At 38.6% G+C, this 17,133-nt stretch overlaps 1 protein-coding gene across 3 annotated transcripts; it reads left to right on the top strand.

Moving 5' to 3' along the window:
• Window positions 1-1,225: 1,225 nt before the first annotated feature.
• Window positions 1,226-16,962, top strand: rtel1 (regulator of telomere elongation helicase 1). Of its 3 annotated transcripts, none has more exons than XM_077511876.1 (32): window positions 1,226-1,690; window positions 1,878-2,076; window positions 2,213-2,306; window positions 3,212-3,293; window positions 3,564-3,624; window positions 3,764-3,839; window positions 4,536-4,620; window positions 4,844-4,909; window positions 5,124-5,253; window positions 5,457-5,501; window positions 6,908-6,983; window positions 7,171-7,268; window positions 7,488-7,543; window positions 8,004-8,057; window positions 8,309-8,387; window positions 8,874-9,006; window positions 9,166-9,279; window positions 9,450-9,490; window positions 9,600-9,685; window positions 9,791-9,868; window positions 10,084-10,161; window positions 10,634-10,786; window positions 11,238-11,353; window positions 11,694-11,817; window positions 12,100-12,277; window positions 12,355-12,497; window positions 13,225-13,320; window positions 14,599-14,806; window positions 15,002-15,136; window positions 15,742-15,858; window positions 16,389-16,577; window positions 16,658-16,962. In XM_077511876.1, exons 1-32 carry the CDS (start codon window positions 1,589-1,591, stop codon window positions 16,750-16,752), a joined length of 3,387 nt encoding a protein of 1,128 aa, XP_077368002.1. In that variant the 5' UTR covers window positions 1,226-1,588; the 3' UTR covers window positions 16,753-16,962. The 3 variants fall into 3 exon arrangements, with proteins under 3 accessions (XP_077368002.1, XP_077368000.1, XP_077368001.1); XM_077511874.1 differs by having other exon boundaries at window positions 1,228-1,690; window positions 14,596-14,806; XM_077511875.1 differs by having other exon boundaries at window positions 1,230-1,690; window positions 14,596-14,806; window positions 15,745-15,858.
• Window positions 16,963-17,133: the final 171 nt, after the last annotated feature.

Raw genomic sequence — 17,133 nt, 5'->3', positions numbered from 1 at the left:
ATGTTCTTAAAAATATAGGTACCCTAACTTATCAGTGAAATTTTGAAGCCAAATGTCAGCAGTTTTCCCAACACTGGTGGTGCATGATTCTCCAAAAGAAGAACATAATACAACTTATTATTAAATGAAAATCATTTTATTGCGTTTCCTTAAATGGAACATTAATATCAAAATAAATGTTGCCTTCAAAATAAGTATGAAAATAAATATCAATTCAATATTAAAAAAAAAAAAAAAACTAACATGTATGTGTTATATTTACCACAAAAAAAAAAAGAAAGAAAACCCAAGCTCATTTGAGTAAGACCCCTTTGAACGGCATTTCAACTTGAAGTATCATGAACAAAACACTATAAAAAGAATAATATTCAGACCTTATACTGTACTGTACCCCCTGCAATGTGCTCACTTGACGTTCTCCTGTTTGGGAAAGTTCACAGATGACATGTAGCTCATAGATGCTTGTTGGTTCTTGACTGTTGATTCTGTCAGAAGGGAGCAGGTCATAACAATACACTAATAAACAAAGACCATTACATTGAAAAATATGATAGTGTCATGGATTTTATAATTTACATTTATATAGTTAAAATAATCTTAGCAAGATGATGGTGATGTTTGCATCGGATACACAGCAATAGAGCAATAAACGTTTCGCTGTTTACAATGATATCGTGTACCACATTTGTAGATCATTAAAAGTATTTGGATGAATACCCATAAAATAGACCAAAGTGAATAATATTCACCTGGACCAGATGTAATAAGACTAAAAACATTTAACATGCAAATCCACTTCCACTTGCTCTTTTTGGGGTGTTGCAGTCTAATGTACTTGTTACGATACATGCTTCATAGTGTTTAGGTCTGGAGATTGACATGGCAAGGCTTGAAGGATGAAACGTTACACTTTTTGTCCCTGATGAATGCTTTTGTTGTTTTGGGGCGTTATCTTGCTTATGAAGACTCCTCTAGCTGTTCCGGGCCTGGTTATGTCTTCAGAGTAGACTGAGTGACTGATTTTCCCCATTTTTTTTCCATCTTCAAAATTGTTTGGCTTTCGGTTCACCCACAGACGGCTCTGGTTTTCATGTTGGCTATATCTCTTACTGGAGTCTCCATTGGCAAAACCCAAATTGGATTTGGAGTGTTCAGTGGAGACGTCCAACGCTATTTATTGTTTGAATGTAATACTACTGTAAAACGCGGGCAACAACACGTGTCAGTCATATCAAGTAATTTGAGCACTCAATAATAATAATAATAATAAACTTGATTAATTTCAGAATGTTAGACATCGCTACAAAAATGTACAACTACAACTTGATTAAACACTTGTACTGTACATTCAAAAGACCAATATCAGCTTTCGTTGGACTTGGACGTTACAATGCGCATGTGCAGTCTAAGGCGGAAGTTGTCACTGGCGGGCGGCGGCAAATGCGTACAGGCAGTCTGTCCTCTGCCGAGTACCGACAATGAATGTTTTCTCCCTCTTTTTTGCGATTTCCAACGACTAGGGAGTTGGTTGCCTCACTTTGTTATCTTTTTAAACAACTAAGTTTCTTATTACACCTCGAGACGTGTCATGCCCTCATTATCTTTGAACGGAGTGACAGTGCAGTTTCCTTTCACTCCGTACGACTGCCAGAAGGACTACATGAAGAAAGTTATTGAATGTCTTGAGAATGTAAGTGTTTGCATCATAGAAACAAGCGATGCTAACAGTCGTTTGCCAAAATTATGCATAAATATGACTTCATTGACTGTCAGCAGATGGATTCCCTTGTCATACTTCATGCGTGTTAAGATTACTTTTAGTTTTGGGAAAACTACGCACATAAACAATGTATTTGTCCACTTGTGTTTTTTGGCAGAAGTTTAATGGGGTCCTGGAGAGTCCCACAGGCACTGGGAAAACCTTATGTCTGCTGTGTGCCACCTTGGCATGGAGGGAGCACTTCAAGGACATCATCTCTGCGCAAAAAATCAAAGAAAGGTTGAATGACGACATGATGCTCGTTGATAAAGCTCTGGAATCTTGGGGGATGCCTTCAAAAGATGATTCAACACCAAGTATGTACATACCGCAGTGAGCTGGCATACATACTATTTTTTGCACAAAGGTGTTAACCCTCTTTTAGTTAAAAAAAAAAAGTAGCTCTGATAAATACACTGTATTTATTTTGTTGTTGTTGTCATTGTTTTCTAGCCTCCTACAGTGACGTTCCCAAGATCATATATGCATCACGGACACACTCGCAGCTTACTCAAGTTGTTAATGAGTTAAAGAACACATCATACAAGTAAGATATAGTATTTCAATTACTGTTTATTTAGAGGAACTGTCTGATAGATTTCCGTTGCTGTTTGTAAGCACAACATTCAAACCGGACTCTCACGGAAGCCGAGGACAGCAGCCAACCAGGAACGAGTGAAACCAGTCCACCAATTGGAAATGGGGGTTCGCACAGCCAAATTTGCATATGCCGGGATAGTAGCGTGCCTTCTCGGCTTTTGCTGCAGGGAAAACATGGAGTCTTTGCCCAGAAACGTCCCATGACAGGCCAAACAAATCCGTTGCACAGTACCTTTAGGGAATCAAAATTTCATTCTTTACACGCCTTGCATGCACTGAAGCGTTAAAAAAATAAATACAGTTGGTCTTTCCTGGTCTTGCACCTTGATGACAACTCAACTCAACTCACCTAAAACCAGTCCATGTAAAATAAAGGCCGGCGTAACTTAAGTCCTTCTTGGTTATACTGAAGAGAAAAGTCCTTAAGTCCTTTTCATCCATATTGTCAGTTTCACATTAAAATCTGATGTCCGCATCTCCTCTGGTGACTTCCTTAAAACTTTGCGGGTTTAGGCAAGATTAACTAAACATTTCTGAGGGAGGCTCTAATGTGGAGTCGTTAATGTCTGGTGAAAATCTTTGTTGTTGTGCACTGTGTGATCAAAAGCTCAAGGTAAATAAATAGATGAATGAAACCCGCTTGGCATCTATAGCACCATTTTGGATCTGATCCAAAATGAATGAGATAACCGTTCGTTGAACTTCAACTAAAATTGAAAAAGTTGAATATTTTCCTATACTCTCTATATATATGATTTTGTTTTAGTGAGGGTACGCGGTACAGAAACAAGATGGCTGGTGATTATGAATTAACTAAAACTTCAAACTTCAAGTCCTTTTTCTGTGATTCAGACCTAAGGTGTCTGTGTTGGGGTCAAGAGAACAGATGTGTATCAATCCAGAAGTGATGCGTCTTCAAAGCAACCATCTCAAAGTAAGTTTTATTTTTTATTTTTATTTTTTTATGTGTGTGTCAGATGTATATGAAGCCCAATAAATGTATGCTGTTAGGATTTTTACGAAGGGCCCTATCTTTTTATTTGGAGCAATATAAGATGTTCAAGGTAGCTCAAATCAAATGTTAGCTCATGTTGGTTCAGCTACAAAGAAAGAAGAAATATTTTTAACTGTTATGAGACGCAAGAATGAAGAAATGTGTTTTTTTTTTTTTTTTTTTATACAATTGTCTCCTTTTATTTTTAAGGTCCATATGTGTCGAGCAAAGGTCTCCACACGGACATGTGCCTTCTACAACAATGTTGAAGGTAATAGATGGACTCGAACAGCAGTTGGCATATTGCTTGATGATGAATCATGATAAATATATTCAGGTGGTTTGAAATCTGCTTGCTTACTCCAGTTATCACTTAATGAATGATTTTTTTTTTATGACACTGTCTTCAGAGAAAAGCACTGACAAAGAATTGGTGAATGAAATTGTGGACATGGAAGACCTGGTCAAATTTGGCAACCAAAAAAGGTGTGATTCATGTTGTTTTATTTATTTCAAGTAGGGTTGAATGGTTTATCTGTTTTATCAATTAATTTCTTTTTTAGAAGTTCCGTAGTTCAAAGTGTGTCCCTGCTGATGTTCAATGTTTTTACTAACAACGTGGCTGTGAGTTTTACCAACGTGGTGATTTGGACACTATTTAGCAGAGACATTATGTGCATTTTATTGATGTATTTATTTATATCATGTCTAGATAAGATGAGTGCTTAGGAAGTGCAGTCTACAGTAAGTACATGTTTACATACAGTGGGGCAAAAAAAATAAAGTGTTTCACCAGCGATTGTGCATGTTCTCACACTTAAAATTATGACAGAGGTCTGTAATTGTCGTCATACGCATAATAATAATAATAATAATAATAATAATGCATCAGTCATCTGTGAGAAACAGAACGTGATAAGAAAAAAAATCACAATGTAGGATTTTTAAAGAATGTATTAGTAAATTATGGTGGTAAATAAGTATTTGGTCACCTGCATGAAAACAAGGTCTGGTTTGGAGCTCCATGCACAATTGCATTGCTGCAAACACCTTGGAGAATCATCACTCGCAACATAACAATACAATATCTGTGATGAATGAAATGGAGCTTTTAATTTGATTTTTTGGGGTCAAAATGACGTACAGTAATTTCCTCTTTGTTTGGTGGTGTTTTTCCTACAGGGCTTGTCCGTATTATCTCTCGCGTTCTTTAAAACAGCAGGCTGATGTCATTTTTATGCCTTACAACTACCTGCTGGATCCAAAGGTAAGCAGTAGCGTTCCGTTCATAGATGCTAGACTGTACTGAAATGTTAAAAAATTTGTGATGCTATACACTATAACACATTTTAAATACTTTCTACTGTATTCTTGAAATTTTGAGAGTATTTACAAAAAAAAAAAGGTCTCTAGACAAAAGTGATGAGGAGTGGTTGTCGTTCCTTTGATTACCAAACAAATGTTTTCTTCTGCTTACTGTCTTTCCACAGAGCCGCAAAGCTCACAACATCGAGTTGGCTGGATCTGTTGTCATTTTTGATGAGGCTCATAACGTAGTAAGTCTCAATTCTATAGCCATGTGCTAACAATAAAGGCACTATTAGGGTACTCCGTCGCAGCTAATCAGTGTCGCATTCTTGAACCTCTTTCTTTCTCTGCACAGCTCACAGTCTGGCAAGGAGCTAATGTTAGCATTAAAGCATGTTGTGCTTTCACCATATTTACACTTAATACAAGTCGGTCTCTCAAATGACATTTTCTTATTTGCAGGAAAGTACGTGTGAAGAGTCAACATCATTTGACATAACTCCGTATGATCTCGCCTCAGCCATTAACGCAATTACCAGATTGTTAAGTGACCATGCTCAAGAAGCCCATTTTGGGGAAACTTCTTCTCAAGGTTTGCAATTTAAAATGTCCCGTTCTCGTCAAAATGGTTGTCCGTCTATTCCGTCATTGATTTGCTTCTGAGTTTTGGGTTCTTGTCCTGTTTTCAGTACAGCTGTACATACTGTATATTTGAACGAAAAGAGCTGTAATATGTACATACTATATTTGGCCTTCAATTTCAGACTATTTTTTTTGTTTTTGTTTTTTTTTCAGCTTCAAGTTTAAAAACAGATTTAAAAGTTGTTGCTAAACTGAAAGGTTAGTATTCAATTTAATTACTTCATCCATCCATCCATTATCTACTGCTTATCCCGGGTGGAGTCGCGGGGGTTGCAACTTTAGCAGGGAAGCCCAGACTTCCATCCCCCCAGTCACTTGGACCAGCTCTTCCGGTGGGATCCCAAGGTGTTCCCAGGCCAGCCGAGAGACAGACGTCTCTTCAGCGTGTCCTGAGTCGTCTCTGGGGCCTCATGCCCGGGTCACCTCTCCAGGGAGGCTGTCCAGGAGGTATCCGAACCAGATGCCCGAGCCGCCTCAACTGGTTCCTCTCAACGCGCAGGAGCAGTGGCACGACTCTGAGTTCCTCTCGGATGACCGTGCTTCTCACACTATACCTGAGGGAGAGACCGGACAGCAGACATCCTGCGGAAGAAACTCATTTTGGCCACTTGTATCCGCGATCTTGTTCTTTCGGTCACGAGCCACAGCTCGTGACCATAGGTGATAGTAGGAACGTTCTGCCAATCCAGAGGCACTGTCCCCGATGTCAATGCGATGTTGTAGTGACGTGTAAACCACAACAGCCCGCCAACATCCAGAGCATTTGGGAACACCGGGCGGATCTCATCCACCCCCAAGGCCTTGCCACGGAAGAGCTTTCCAACCACCTCAGTGACTTTGACCCCAGAGATAGGAAAGCTTACCTCAGAGTTACCAGACTCTGCTTCCCCAAAAGAAGATGTGTCAGTGGAATTGCGGAGGTCTTTGAAGCATTCTCCCCAATGACTCATGACGTCCCGAGTCGAGGTCAGCAACACCCCATCTCCACTATACACAGTTAATTAATGGTGTACGACTTTCCTCACCTGAGACGCCGGATGGTGGACGAGAATTTCCTCGAAGCCGTTCGGAAGTCGCTTTCCATGGCAGCTCTGAACCCCTCCCAAGCTTGAGTTTTTGCCTCAGCCCCACTGAAGCCGTATTCCGCTTGGCCAGCTGGTATCTGTCAGCTGCCTCTGGAGTCCCACGGTCCAAAAAAGGTCCGATAGGACTCTTCCTTCAGCTTGAAGGCAGGGGTTCAGGGATTTCTGCCACAACAGGCACCCACCACCTTAGAGCCAGAAATCGGCCGCCTCAACAATTGAGGCGCACAACATGGTGCACGCGGATTCAATGTCCCCCATCTCCCCCGGGACAAGAGAGCAGTTGTGCCGGAGTTGGGTGTTGAAACTCTTTCTGACAGGGGATTCTGTCAGACCAGGTCGGACCGTCATCTTCCACTGCCATCGGAGCCAACACACCACCAGGTGGTGATCAGTTGACAGCTCCGCCCCTCCCTTTAGCCGAGTGTCCAACACGTGCACAAGTCAAGTTCATCCAGATTAATTTAATGATGACCATTTATTGTGAGGCTGTACCAAAACCATTGTTCTCATTGTTTGCAGAGATTCTGTTAAAACTTGAGGCTGCTATTGATTCCTTTGATGTTCCAGTTGACAAAGGCATAACAAAACCTGGAATGTAAGTGACAAGTAATCACTAACCTCCATTTTCATTCACGATTTTAGATGTCATCAAAGGTGCTGATTTAATTGCATTTAAAGTCAGAAAAAGTGCATGGCACAATGGATGAATCATTGATCGCTTTAAAATGGATTTGTATATGTTTTTTTTTTGTTTTTTTAAATACTTGTAATGTACGTCATAGCTTCATATATGAGCTGTTAGAGAGAGCCCACTTGACATACAACACTAAGGGCGACGTGATTGCAGCTCTGGAGCAGATCATTGGATACTTAGCAGGACGTAAGTAGAGCTCACTAGCTTGCTGTGTTTGAAACAATGTATTGTGTTACTGATACAATCAGTTGCCTAAATGTTGTTTGTGGACAACATTTCAGTCAATACCAGTTAAGTCACTTTCAGGCATGTTCTTAGCCAGATAGACCTAAACGTGTCATAGTGTATGGATGAAAAGGTTCTTGCCACTGTAGCAAATGAAGCTGTATAAAATGTATTACACAGAGCCGGGGATATTTCCCAATACGAGTGGATTGCAGAAGCTTTTGGATATCATACAGGTATGTCAAGTGAGGATACAGAGTAGTCAAATTGGTCCTTATGGGTAATGCATATGTGTAGAATTGTATTTGCTCAAGTGACCATTAACATTTTAACTTTCTGTAACCCAAACTTAAAAAAAAAAAAGTGTATTGCCTTTATACACATATATACGACGGCATATTGGGCAATATGATGAGAAAAAAAGTGGCAAATTTGCCACTTTTGTTCTCGTCATATTGCCCCCACCGTCTAAAAGAAGTATGTCTTTCTACGTGGCCCTAATACGCCGTCGTAGATATACTACTTTAAACAGTCACCAAATTAATGGAAAGTGGTCATCAGACAACAGTAATACAACAGAAAGCCCTGCAACTAAGAAAATGCACATCTTCCTGGCATAAAGAACTGTTCATCTTCATTCGGCAGTAACCAGACTTTTTTTTTTTTTTCCCCCCCTCCTATTTGTTCCTCTTATAGCTTGTGTTCTGTGGCGACGTGGCGCAAATTGAAGCTAAAGCAGCTCATTATAAGGTGAGTTATTCATCACAGTCATATAATTTATTTTTTCGAAAGTTTATTTACATGTTTTGTTCTTAATTTTCAGTAATTTTTGTGTTGCAAGTGTTTATTTTTCTAAAAAAAAGACCAAAAGATCCTCATCAATTTATCCCTTCATACAGTGGATACACACGTGTAGTCTGCGACAGCTCTCTCCTTTTGTTTGTTGTATCATCATTAATAGGCATTGGACATCATCTCTAATATTTGTGTACTGGCTGCAGGTTCACATCCATCAAGACACCAGCACTCAGAAAAAACAAAAAAATGGTGACCCATGGGCTTCATCCACAAAGAAAGCAGGTACTGTCAATGGTTTGGGTAATCAGTCGTTAAGATGATCAAAAGCACGTTCATTCTGCATTCTTATTTTTGTTTTCAAAGTAGTGGCAAAGAGCTGTCAAAACATAACGTTGTTGCCATAGTAAGTACTAAATGAATTCAATTAATATCTACTGCCTGTCCTTACTTAACAGGTTTATAACCACTATGTACATACAACCTATAGAAAAGTCACAATAGTGTTACCACTGTCTTGTGAGTAATGATAAATGGTCTTGCCAGCTGACGTTAGGTAAGAGGTATGGTATACAATATCAATCAGTATAAATTAAAAAACAAACAAACTATGTTTAGGCACACATTGACTTTTATTGTGCTGCTGAAATATCTCCTTTATGAAATGTGCACAACAGTGCTATACGTACGTTATATTTAAGAATATTGACACTCACAGTTGTAGTTATTGTCCTTTAGGTGTTTGTTCATTTGTTATATTGTGTCTTCCAGGAAACATTCTGAGTTACTGGTGTTTCTCGCCGGGCTTCAGTATGCAGAACTTGCAGGATCAAGGTGTTCGCTCCATCATTCTGACCAGCGGTACACTTGCTCCCCTGAGCTCCTTCACCTCCGAGATGAGGATGTACGTTCATTTGAGTCAAGCTCATTAGCGCTTCACAAAACACATTCTTCTCATCATTGGCAAAATAGTAAACTAGAGTTTTTGGTTTCTTTTTTTGACTGATGGCCTTTCTTATAACCTTCTGTCGGCCGATGTGCTTTTCTCTTGCTTCATATGCAGACCGTTTCAAGTGTCTTTGGAAAACAGTCATGTCATTGAGCGGGATCAGATCTTTGTTAGCGTCATTGAACAGGGCCCAGATAGGGTACCGTTGAGTTCGGCATTTGACAGAAGGTCAGTACACGGACTACACAATCAGTATACATGTTGTTTTTTTGTGAGCTACCATAACTGAAGAACACCAATAGTGAACAGATGTGACTCTGCCTCGAACAAACAAAAAAAGAAGAAATATTATTTTATTACCCATAGTAATTTAATGCTGACAATGTCTCCCCCTGAAGATTTGATCCTGAAAACTTGTCATCTTTAGGAAACACAGTTGGTAAGTACAAACTCATACAATTGTTTTAATAAAGTACTCATTTAAGCTGACAATGATTAACTTGAAGAACAACCGTATTAGCGTAAATATTTTTTTGTTATCTCCTCAGTCAACCTGACCCGGATCATACCGCATGGTCTCCTTTTGTTTTTTCCGTCCTTCTACTTGATGGAAAAAACATTGGAGTTCTGGAGAGTGAGTGAAAATTAAATATTACTCTTCCTATAGTTAGTGTTTCAAATGTATGATAATTTTCAATGACAAATATTTCTGTTACAAAATTGCAATTATTCTCACCAGGACAATGGACATGCAAATCGGATTGAAAGTGTAAAGCCAATGTTTGTTGAACCAAAAGGGAAGGGAGCTTTTACTGAGGTAAATGTGTTTTGATTTCTGCGACACGTCTTCATGTGTTGGTACAAACCACCATTTGTAAAAAAAACAAAAACAAAAAAAACACAAAACTAATCCCAACAGTAATTAATTGTTTAATTCTACAAAATCTCACCAAATGTTTAGAAAAAAAATATTGAACTAGTAACATAAAGTAGCTATTGTGTGAGAACTGTTGCTCTTGTCTGTGTTTTTAGGCTATGGAGGGATATTACAACAAAGTGAATGACTCCCAATCCAGAGGCGGAATCTTGGCTGCAGTATGTCGAGGAAAGGTGAAAAGTGAAAAATGAAAAATGGCCCTGCTTGATGCTTGCACTAAAAATGTCATTTTTTATTATTTTTGCCTTAGTTGAACCTGATAAGCGGTTCAGCCGATAAATGGATGGATATTTTACATGTATTTATTATTTATTTAAACCAGGGGTGTCAAACTTATTTGAAATCAGGGGCCACTTTGACCCAAATTTTATCTCGAGTGGGCTCGAACAGCATTTCCCTGGCCTAATAAGCTACGAATAAATAAATATATGTAATATATAAAGCTATAAATAAATAAAACACTTTCATACGGCGGGAGAATATTTACATAGGCGACAGCAGCACCTCTGGATTAATGGACCTTCCATTAGTCCCCCACCCACACACACACACACACACACACATTACATGCAAGGTAATTGTTTTTTTGTGTGCCACGGAAGTTCTTAACTTTTTTTTTTTTTTTTTTTCTTTTGTTTCCCTTAGGTTAGCGAGGGTCTGGATTTTGCGGACACATTTGGTCGTGGAGTTATAATCACTGGAGTCCCCTTTCCACCGAAAATGGACCCTCGAATCAATTTAAAGATGCAATTCTTAGATGAGATGAACCAAAGAAAATCACTGGTTCCTGGCCAGAAGGTGAGATGTATCAGATTTATCCTTAGAATGTAGTAAGCATTTGTGCTTACTAGGGCTTGGAATCTTTGACAAACGCCGACCAGTGAATTGAGCCAAATGAGCTCCAATTGAAAGAAAGTTATGCTAGATAGATGGATGACACTATATTGGCTTGGCTGTTTTTGCTGTGTAACATGGCGTCAAAGTTTGATGATCATTTTGAAGATTGGCTATGAAAAAAGGGGTGTGAGGGACAGTTCAACACTGTTTGCAACTTTATTTACATAATGTTGTTGTTGCCAAGTCAGACAACATTCGTTAAGACTTATTCACTTGACATATGCAATGACTGTAAATTGAAGTTGAGAGAGAGAGAGAGAGCATTCTACAACTCCAGCTTGGTAAAAGGACGTCTAAGACTAGTCTCACTTTGACATGTTTTGTGTTTGTGGTGTGGATGTATCTTTTGCAGTTCCTTACAGGATGGGAGTGGTACAGAGAGCAAGGTTTCAGAGCTGTCAACCAGGCCATTGGCAGAGTCATTCGCCACAAGGATGACTATGGAGCCATCTTCCTCTGTGATCAGAGGTCAGATACAGCGCTGTTATAGTCATAAACATATTTAATTCGGAACACTAGAGCATACTAATAACCGGCATCTGCTTAATTGTGAAACTTTTATTTTTATTTTTATTTTTTTTTACATGACTTCCTTGTCATTATTCAAACAATTGAACAAGGTTATGTATTTATTGTTTTATTACTAAACTATACATAATGCAATGGAAACTTTCTAGTAATCTGATTCTTCTGCAACTTTTTTTTTTAATCCAATGGCAGCCCATTTTTTCACAGCACTCTGACATAATTGGGAAGCCATAAAAATGAGACATTTTGAGTTAAGCTACATAATGTGTCTTTTCCACAGATTTAAAAATGGAGATGCACAATCTCACCTTCCATCATGGGTGAGGCCGTATGTGCGCTTTTATGACAACTTTGGGAACATTGTTCGTGATGTCTGCCAATTCTTCAGGGTTGCGCAGAAAATGGTATGCCGGTTGTTCTTGAGTCTTGACTTGTGCTACTTCTACTATTTTACTATTTTTCATGTTTTGTAGAAATTAAAAAAAAGACCAAATCAAGAAATTATAGTATGTAATTGTGATACTCTGTTAATGTCATTATTGTTCATGATTAATTGTGATACAGATACACATTTTTTTTCTCCTGAAAATGCCCAAGGTTCTCTTGTGACCTTGGACTTTTGTCTTCGGGGTTCTAATGAAATGGTTGAATAAGTGAAATGAACTGTTGTTGGAATGTCTAACCAGAGGCCCGTGTTGGGGAAGAATCCTGCGTCCGATCCCTCAATGTTTTCTGCCAGCGGTTCTCAGTCATCAGTTCCTCAGTGCTCTGGTGCTACTTCTGACACAGCCTCCCAGAAGCCATTCACTCAGAAGGCCAAAATGCTGGACGTGCACACTTCCACTCTCAAAAGGAGGAGAACTGGTGAGTGTTCAATTGAGCTTTTTGGGTTGAACCACTTCAATATTTTTTGATTTTTGTCTTATCTTTTCTCATGTCAGATGAAGATACTGAATACGCGAGTATTTTTAAACAGTATGAGTGTCAGACTCAAAAGAGTAAAACAAAACCAGACAACCTGTTTGATGCCCTCGAGCGATTAGAGCACCAAAGAGGAGGCAGTGCTGCTTTGGGAGAAGAGACGGTAGGTTCAAGTTTTTCACGTATTTTGTCTAGCATGGGAGACAATGTTGGGGAAAAAAACATTTCACATATTTAGTTTATGTTACATACAGTAATTTTGTGTGACAAACACTGCTAAAAAAACTAACTGCATAGTTTACCTTCATGCTGAAAAGCTGATCGTGTAGGCCTCAGCATCACCAAGCTATGCTGTCATGTTGATACCATTATCCTTGGTGGCCACATGTATCCTGACTGCTAGTGAAATGCCGACACCACAATTGAACCCTAAATTATCCATCCACCTGCCACATATCAGCATCTTCACAATGACATGTTGTCATCTTTTTTTTTTACAATTATCAAGTCAACTTTGTTGCTGAAGAGGCTGATTGACATTGTGAGACAAATAATAAACATCTAGAGAAAACGGGTCATTGTTTTAAACCTGATTGTTCGTGGCAACATAGCAGATGAGTGCTTAGCGAATCCTCCTTGCGCTTCTTAGGATGGCTCGATTCTAAGCATGTTCTCCACTCTGCTACTTTTGCTTCTTCCCACATTTCAAAACCATGCGTGTTAGCTTCATTGAAGACTCTTAGATGTGCATGTGAATGGTTGTTTGACTATATGTGCACTGTGATTGGCTGGCGAGTTCAGCTGCAGCTCAGCCGCAAAGCTGTATAGAAAATGGAGGGACACGTTTGTTTTTATTTCATTTGAATGACATTTTTGTGTTTCTTTTTTAGCAAAGCAATTTGTCCACACTGTCGCTTCAGTACGACAAGAGAATGGATGAGATGATCCATGGAGGGAAACGCAAAATAAAATTGCTCCAAGAACAGGTATGTCATTTCCAATGAAACAACTACTTGGTCATTTCAGTTAGGATTTACTGAAGGTTTTTTTTTTTTTTTTGTCAAAGGCATGTAACCCAAACAGTTTAACTTATTCCACAGCTGCGTTTACCGTTGTGAAGAGTCATTTATCACTTCATCCCTGTTCTAAATTGACAGCAGAAAATGTACACCGAAGATGACAAAGCTGAAGAAGCCATGCCAACTCATGTACGCAATAAATGCTGACAGAACTTGCCTTTAGTCATTACAATTGTGGTAGCGCATTCATGTACAACATGAGTAAGTAATAGCAATAGTTGATCAATGAAACTGGCTACTATAGTTGCTGCTTGGAGATTTTTTTTCTTCCAACTTTGTGTTCATGAATTCCCATCGGACAGTAATTAATTAAGTCATTTCATTAGTTTTTTGACTAAGGTGTATTTCTGCATTCGAGGGTGGTCGGAAGTCGGACTTTTCCGAGTTGAAACCAGGAAGTGTGCACGGGAACTTGAACTCGGAAATTCCACTTGCAAAGTCGGAAGAAAAAAAGGACCCGACTTCACCGGCGGACTACAATGTGACGTCACTCTGAATGGCGAAACACAATTTACTCGAATATAAAACTAGATAGCTTTCTTCATTCATAAATATTCGCCATCACTCCACGTAACGCAACGTACGTGACAGTATTGCCGAAATCTCCCTGCATGAAATGGTACGGCCAGCTACTTAACTGTATGGAATGCTTATGAAATAAAATTAAAACTATAAATGAAGCAAAATTGCAAAAAGGTAAGTTTTCTAGAGGTCAAAATGAGTTTTGAGGAACAAATTAAAAAACAATTTATCACTACCCGCCATTTTGGTTGCTTACGTTGGCCTCGAATGCTTTCAGGTCGGAACTGGGAAAAAACAACTCGGATAAATCCGACTTCCGACCATCCTTGAATGCAGCATAAGTCCCGCGATGTATCTTGATGTAATTTATGTCATCACAGAATTGTTGTTCCTTTCCAATCTAGCAGTGGGCGTGTGGAAATCACGTATGACTTGAATGTGTTCATTTGGGCTGCCCCTCATCCATGTTCCTGCGCTTTATTAGTTACAATTCAATCCTAATGAACTTTGGTAATTGACACTTAAACTCGCAAGTTTTTTCAGACTTCAATGGAATATTTCTCTTATTGGGGAAAAATCTTTTTATTAACCTTTAAGATTTTTTCATTATTTTTTTTTCTTTCTTTCTTTTTTTATTTATTTATTTTTTTTTTTATAAAGAAGCCAAGTGTTTCTGGAGCTGTTACTGGATATGGAAAAAACGGCATTGCTCGGTCATTTCTGCTTGAAATGAAATCATCGTTGAGCCAGGTCAGCTTTGAGCAAATTCGCCAGGCTCTGTACTCCTACAAGAAGAACGACAACCTGGATAATCTGCTGTCCGACACGTCCTTGTTAACACATGACCCTCATACTTACAAGCTTTACCGTGGTAAGTCATTTGTATCAAAAATGACTTTCACTTGTCTCCATTCTTTTAGTGAGGATGTTGAAATTAATGACACACTAGGCCGTTCAATTGTGCTTGCGTGATAGTGTAAACATATGCTACCTGATATGACTTCAAGTACAGTACAGGCACAAAGTTTGGACTTACCTTCTTATGCAATACATATTCTTGATACAGGTTTATACCCCTTTGTACGACCACATCACAGAAAAGCATTTGATGAAAAATGCCAGGAGCTGACTGGTACTGGCTGTGGCTACAAACCGGAACACTCACAGCACAGAGACCAGAAGAAATCAGGGTCACAGAGCGGTAGGTCAAGCAAGATGTTATGGCACTAGCACTGATGTCATTTTCTTCTGTGCTTCTTCTAGGCTTCTTTTACAATTTACTTGTTTTAGGGTTATGTCCAACTTCTCATGTAAATATTTACTGTAATTATGATCAGGTGAACGCGTTGCGTAAAAATTCACAGCTGTATGAGTACAACTTGGTCATAAACTGAGGACAGTATGTACAGTGAAATATTGAACTTGTATCCCAGGTCAGACTTGCATTTTATCTGTAGAAAATACATATTTTCACGTGTCAGAAATGTTATTACTTGAGGTTTAACGGTAAATCTATTTGGGATGCCTCTGTACCATACAGAGTTGTCACGCATATCTGGCTGTATTTTGTGATATTTTGTTGCACTATATTCATTTTTGTACATGCAGTAGCCAAGAAAGATGAAAAACGTGAGAATTATTTGGGTAGTTTGATCATGGCTATAAAACTCTTTGTTCAAGCTGTAAATAATTGCAAAGAATTGATATGTTTAAATGTAAATGTTATTTAGAAATGAGTCAGACTTTATTAAATAACAATTACAAAACAGGTCCAGTCAAACAGTCATGCTTTATTTTCCCATCTAGTAGATGAGCAACCCAGTGAGCTTTCATCATCCAGTTCCAATTTAACATCGAGTGCGCAGCTGAATGGAGAGCAACTCAATGGAGGAGGACTTCAAGAGCTCAGAGAAGCTCCGACCGGTAGGTCACACCAAAAGGGAATTTAACTCCATGTACGTTGTGCAATTCATAGACGTGAACATTGAATGTCATTCATGCAAAACACTGGCAGAGACATCAAAAAGGGCAACCTGTAAATGCCACTTTTTTGGGAGGGTTGACCGAGATTGAAAAAGGGTCAAGTATTTTATTTGGGAAAAAAACGGTTGAGGTTTATGGTAACATGAATGCGGGCACTCTTTTATAAATAGGTGCTTCAAAATTAAACGATATGTAAAAGAGTAGTCAGTTTATATCTGCTGATAATTAAAACATTGATTATCCCTAATTGAAGTTCTGCTGATTGGGGGACATTTTTGGCCAACTACATCTGGAAAACCAAAATTGAAGCATGGTGGTGGCAGCATAATGCTTTGGTATTAACTTTTTCTTGATCTGAAAGTATTTTACTAGGAAGAAATTGATTTTGAAATCACAATCTTTAAAGTGGAATACAGAATTGATATTGATATTAATAAACAAGAAAATCACACCTCATCTATGTTTACCAGACGCGGGCCCAAAGAGTCAAGTCCAGGCTGCGTTTCTGGCGGATGTAAAAAAAGCACTTGGCCCCGAGGGATCAGCTCAACTATTTCAAGCTGTTAATGCATACAAGAAGACAGACAACTATGAAAATATGGTGACTGCAGCTGTGGCCTTATTCACAGAGAAAGATGAAGACTTCAGCCTTTTAATCAGTAAGTATAGTTTAATCACATGAATTTGACTTTATTTCCCCCACCCCATGTACCTTAAATTTTCTTTCTCTCGTCTGAAGGATTTGGCAATATCATCCGCCCTCACCATAAGAAGCAGTATAAAGAGATGTTGAAAGCGTTGATGGGTCAGTCTGTTTATACTGCTCCTGTTTAAGCAGACCGGACAAAAACAGAAGATAATCAAGTGCATGGTTTTAATTAAGTTACTATTAGAAGTTATAACAGTTCCAAATGATTTGAAACTCAGTGAAAAGTCTATACTGTAAAAGTGTACAGTGTACATTGTATGAAATGTCGTATGTTTTGATCGTGAAATAATTGTTTGTTTGTTTTACTGAAATAAAATGTACGTGTTTTTCATATATTTTGAATTTCAGACAGTTGTCTTGTTTGATTATCTGACCATTTTCCTCACAACTTTACAAATAAAACCTGTTGATAACTAATAAAAACATGTTTAATATTGCAAACACAATCAAGTGAATGTAAAACTTAGATTCATGGGAAATGTTTCACATTTAACCTTTGAATTGTG

Source organism: Festucalex cinctus, chromosome 2 (assembly GCF_051991245.1).
Source record: "Festucalex cinctus isolate MCC-2025b chromosome 2, RoL_Fcin_1.0, whole genome shotgun sequence".
Lineage (NCBI taxonomy): Eukaryota > Metazoa > Chordata > Actinopteri > Syngnathiformes > Syngnathidae > Festucalex > Festucalex cinctus.
Note: the sequence above shows the minus strand (reverse complement) of the source record. Positions and strands in the feature narration are given on the sequence as shown.

What these genes read in the sequence shown, in the direction of transcription:
- rtel1 (XM_077511874.1), top strand. Translation starts at nt 1,589, where the DNA reads ATGCCCTCATTATCTTTGAACGGAGTGACAGTGCAGTTTCCTTTCACT. An exon ending in TTATTGAATGTCTTGAGAAT is followed by an intron (nt 1,691 to 1,877) that starts GTAAGTGTTTGC and finishes GTTTTTTGGCAG; the next exon opens with AAGTTTAATGGGGTCCTGGA. An exon ending in TAAAATTGCTCCAAGAACAG is followed by an intron (nt 13,321 to 14,595) that starts GTATGTCATTTC and finishes TTTTTTATAAAG; the next exon opens with AAGCCAAGTGTTTCTGGAGC.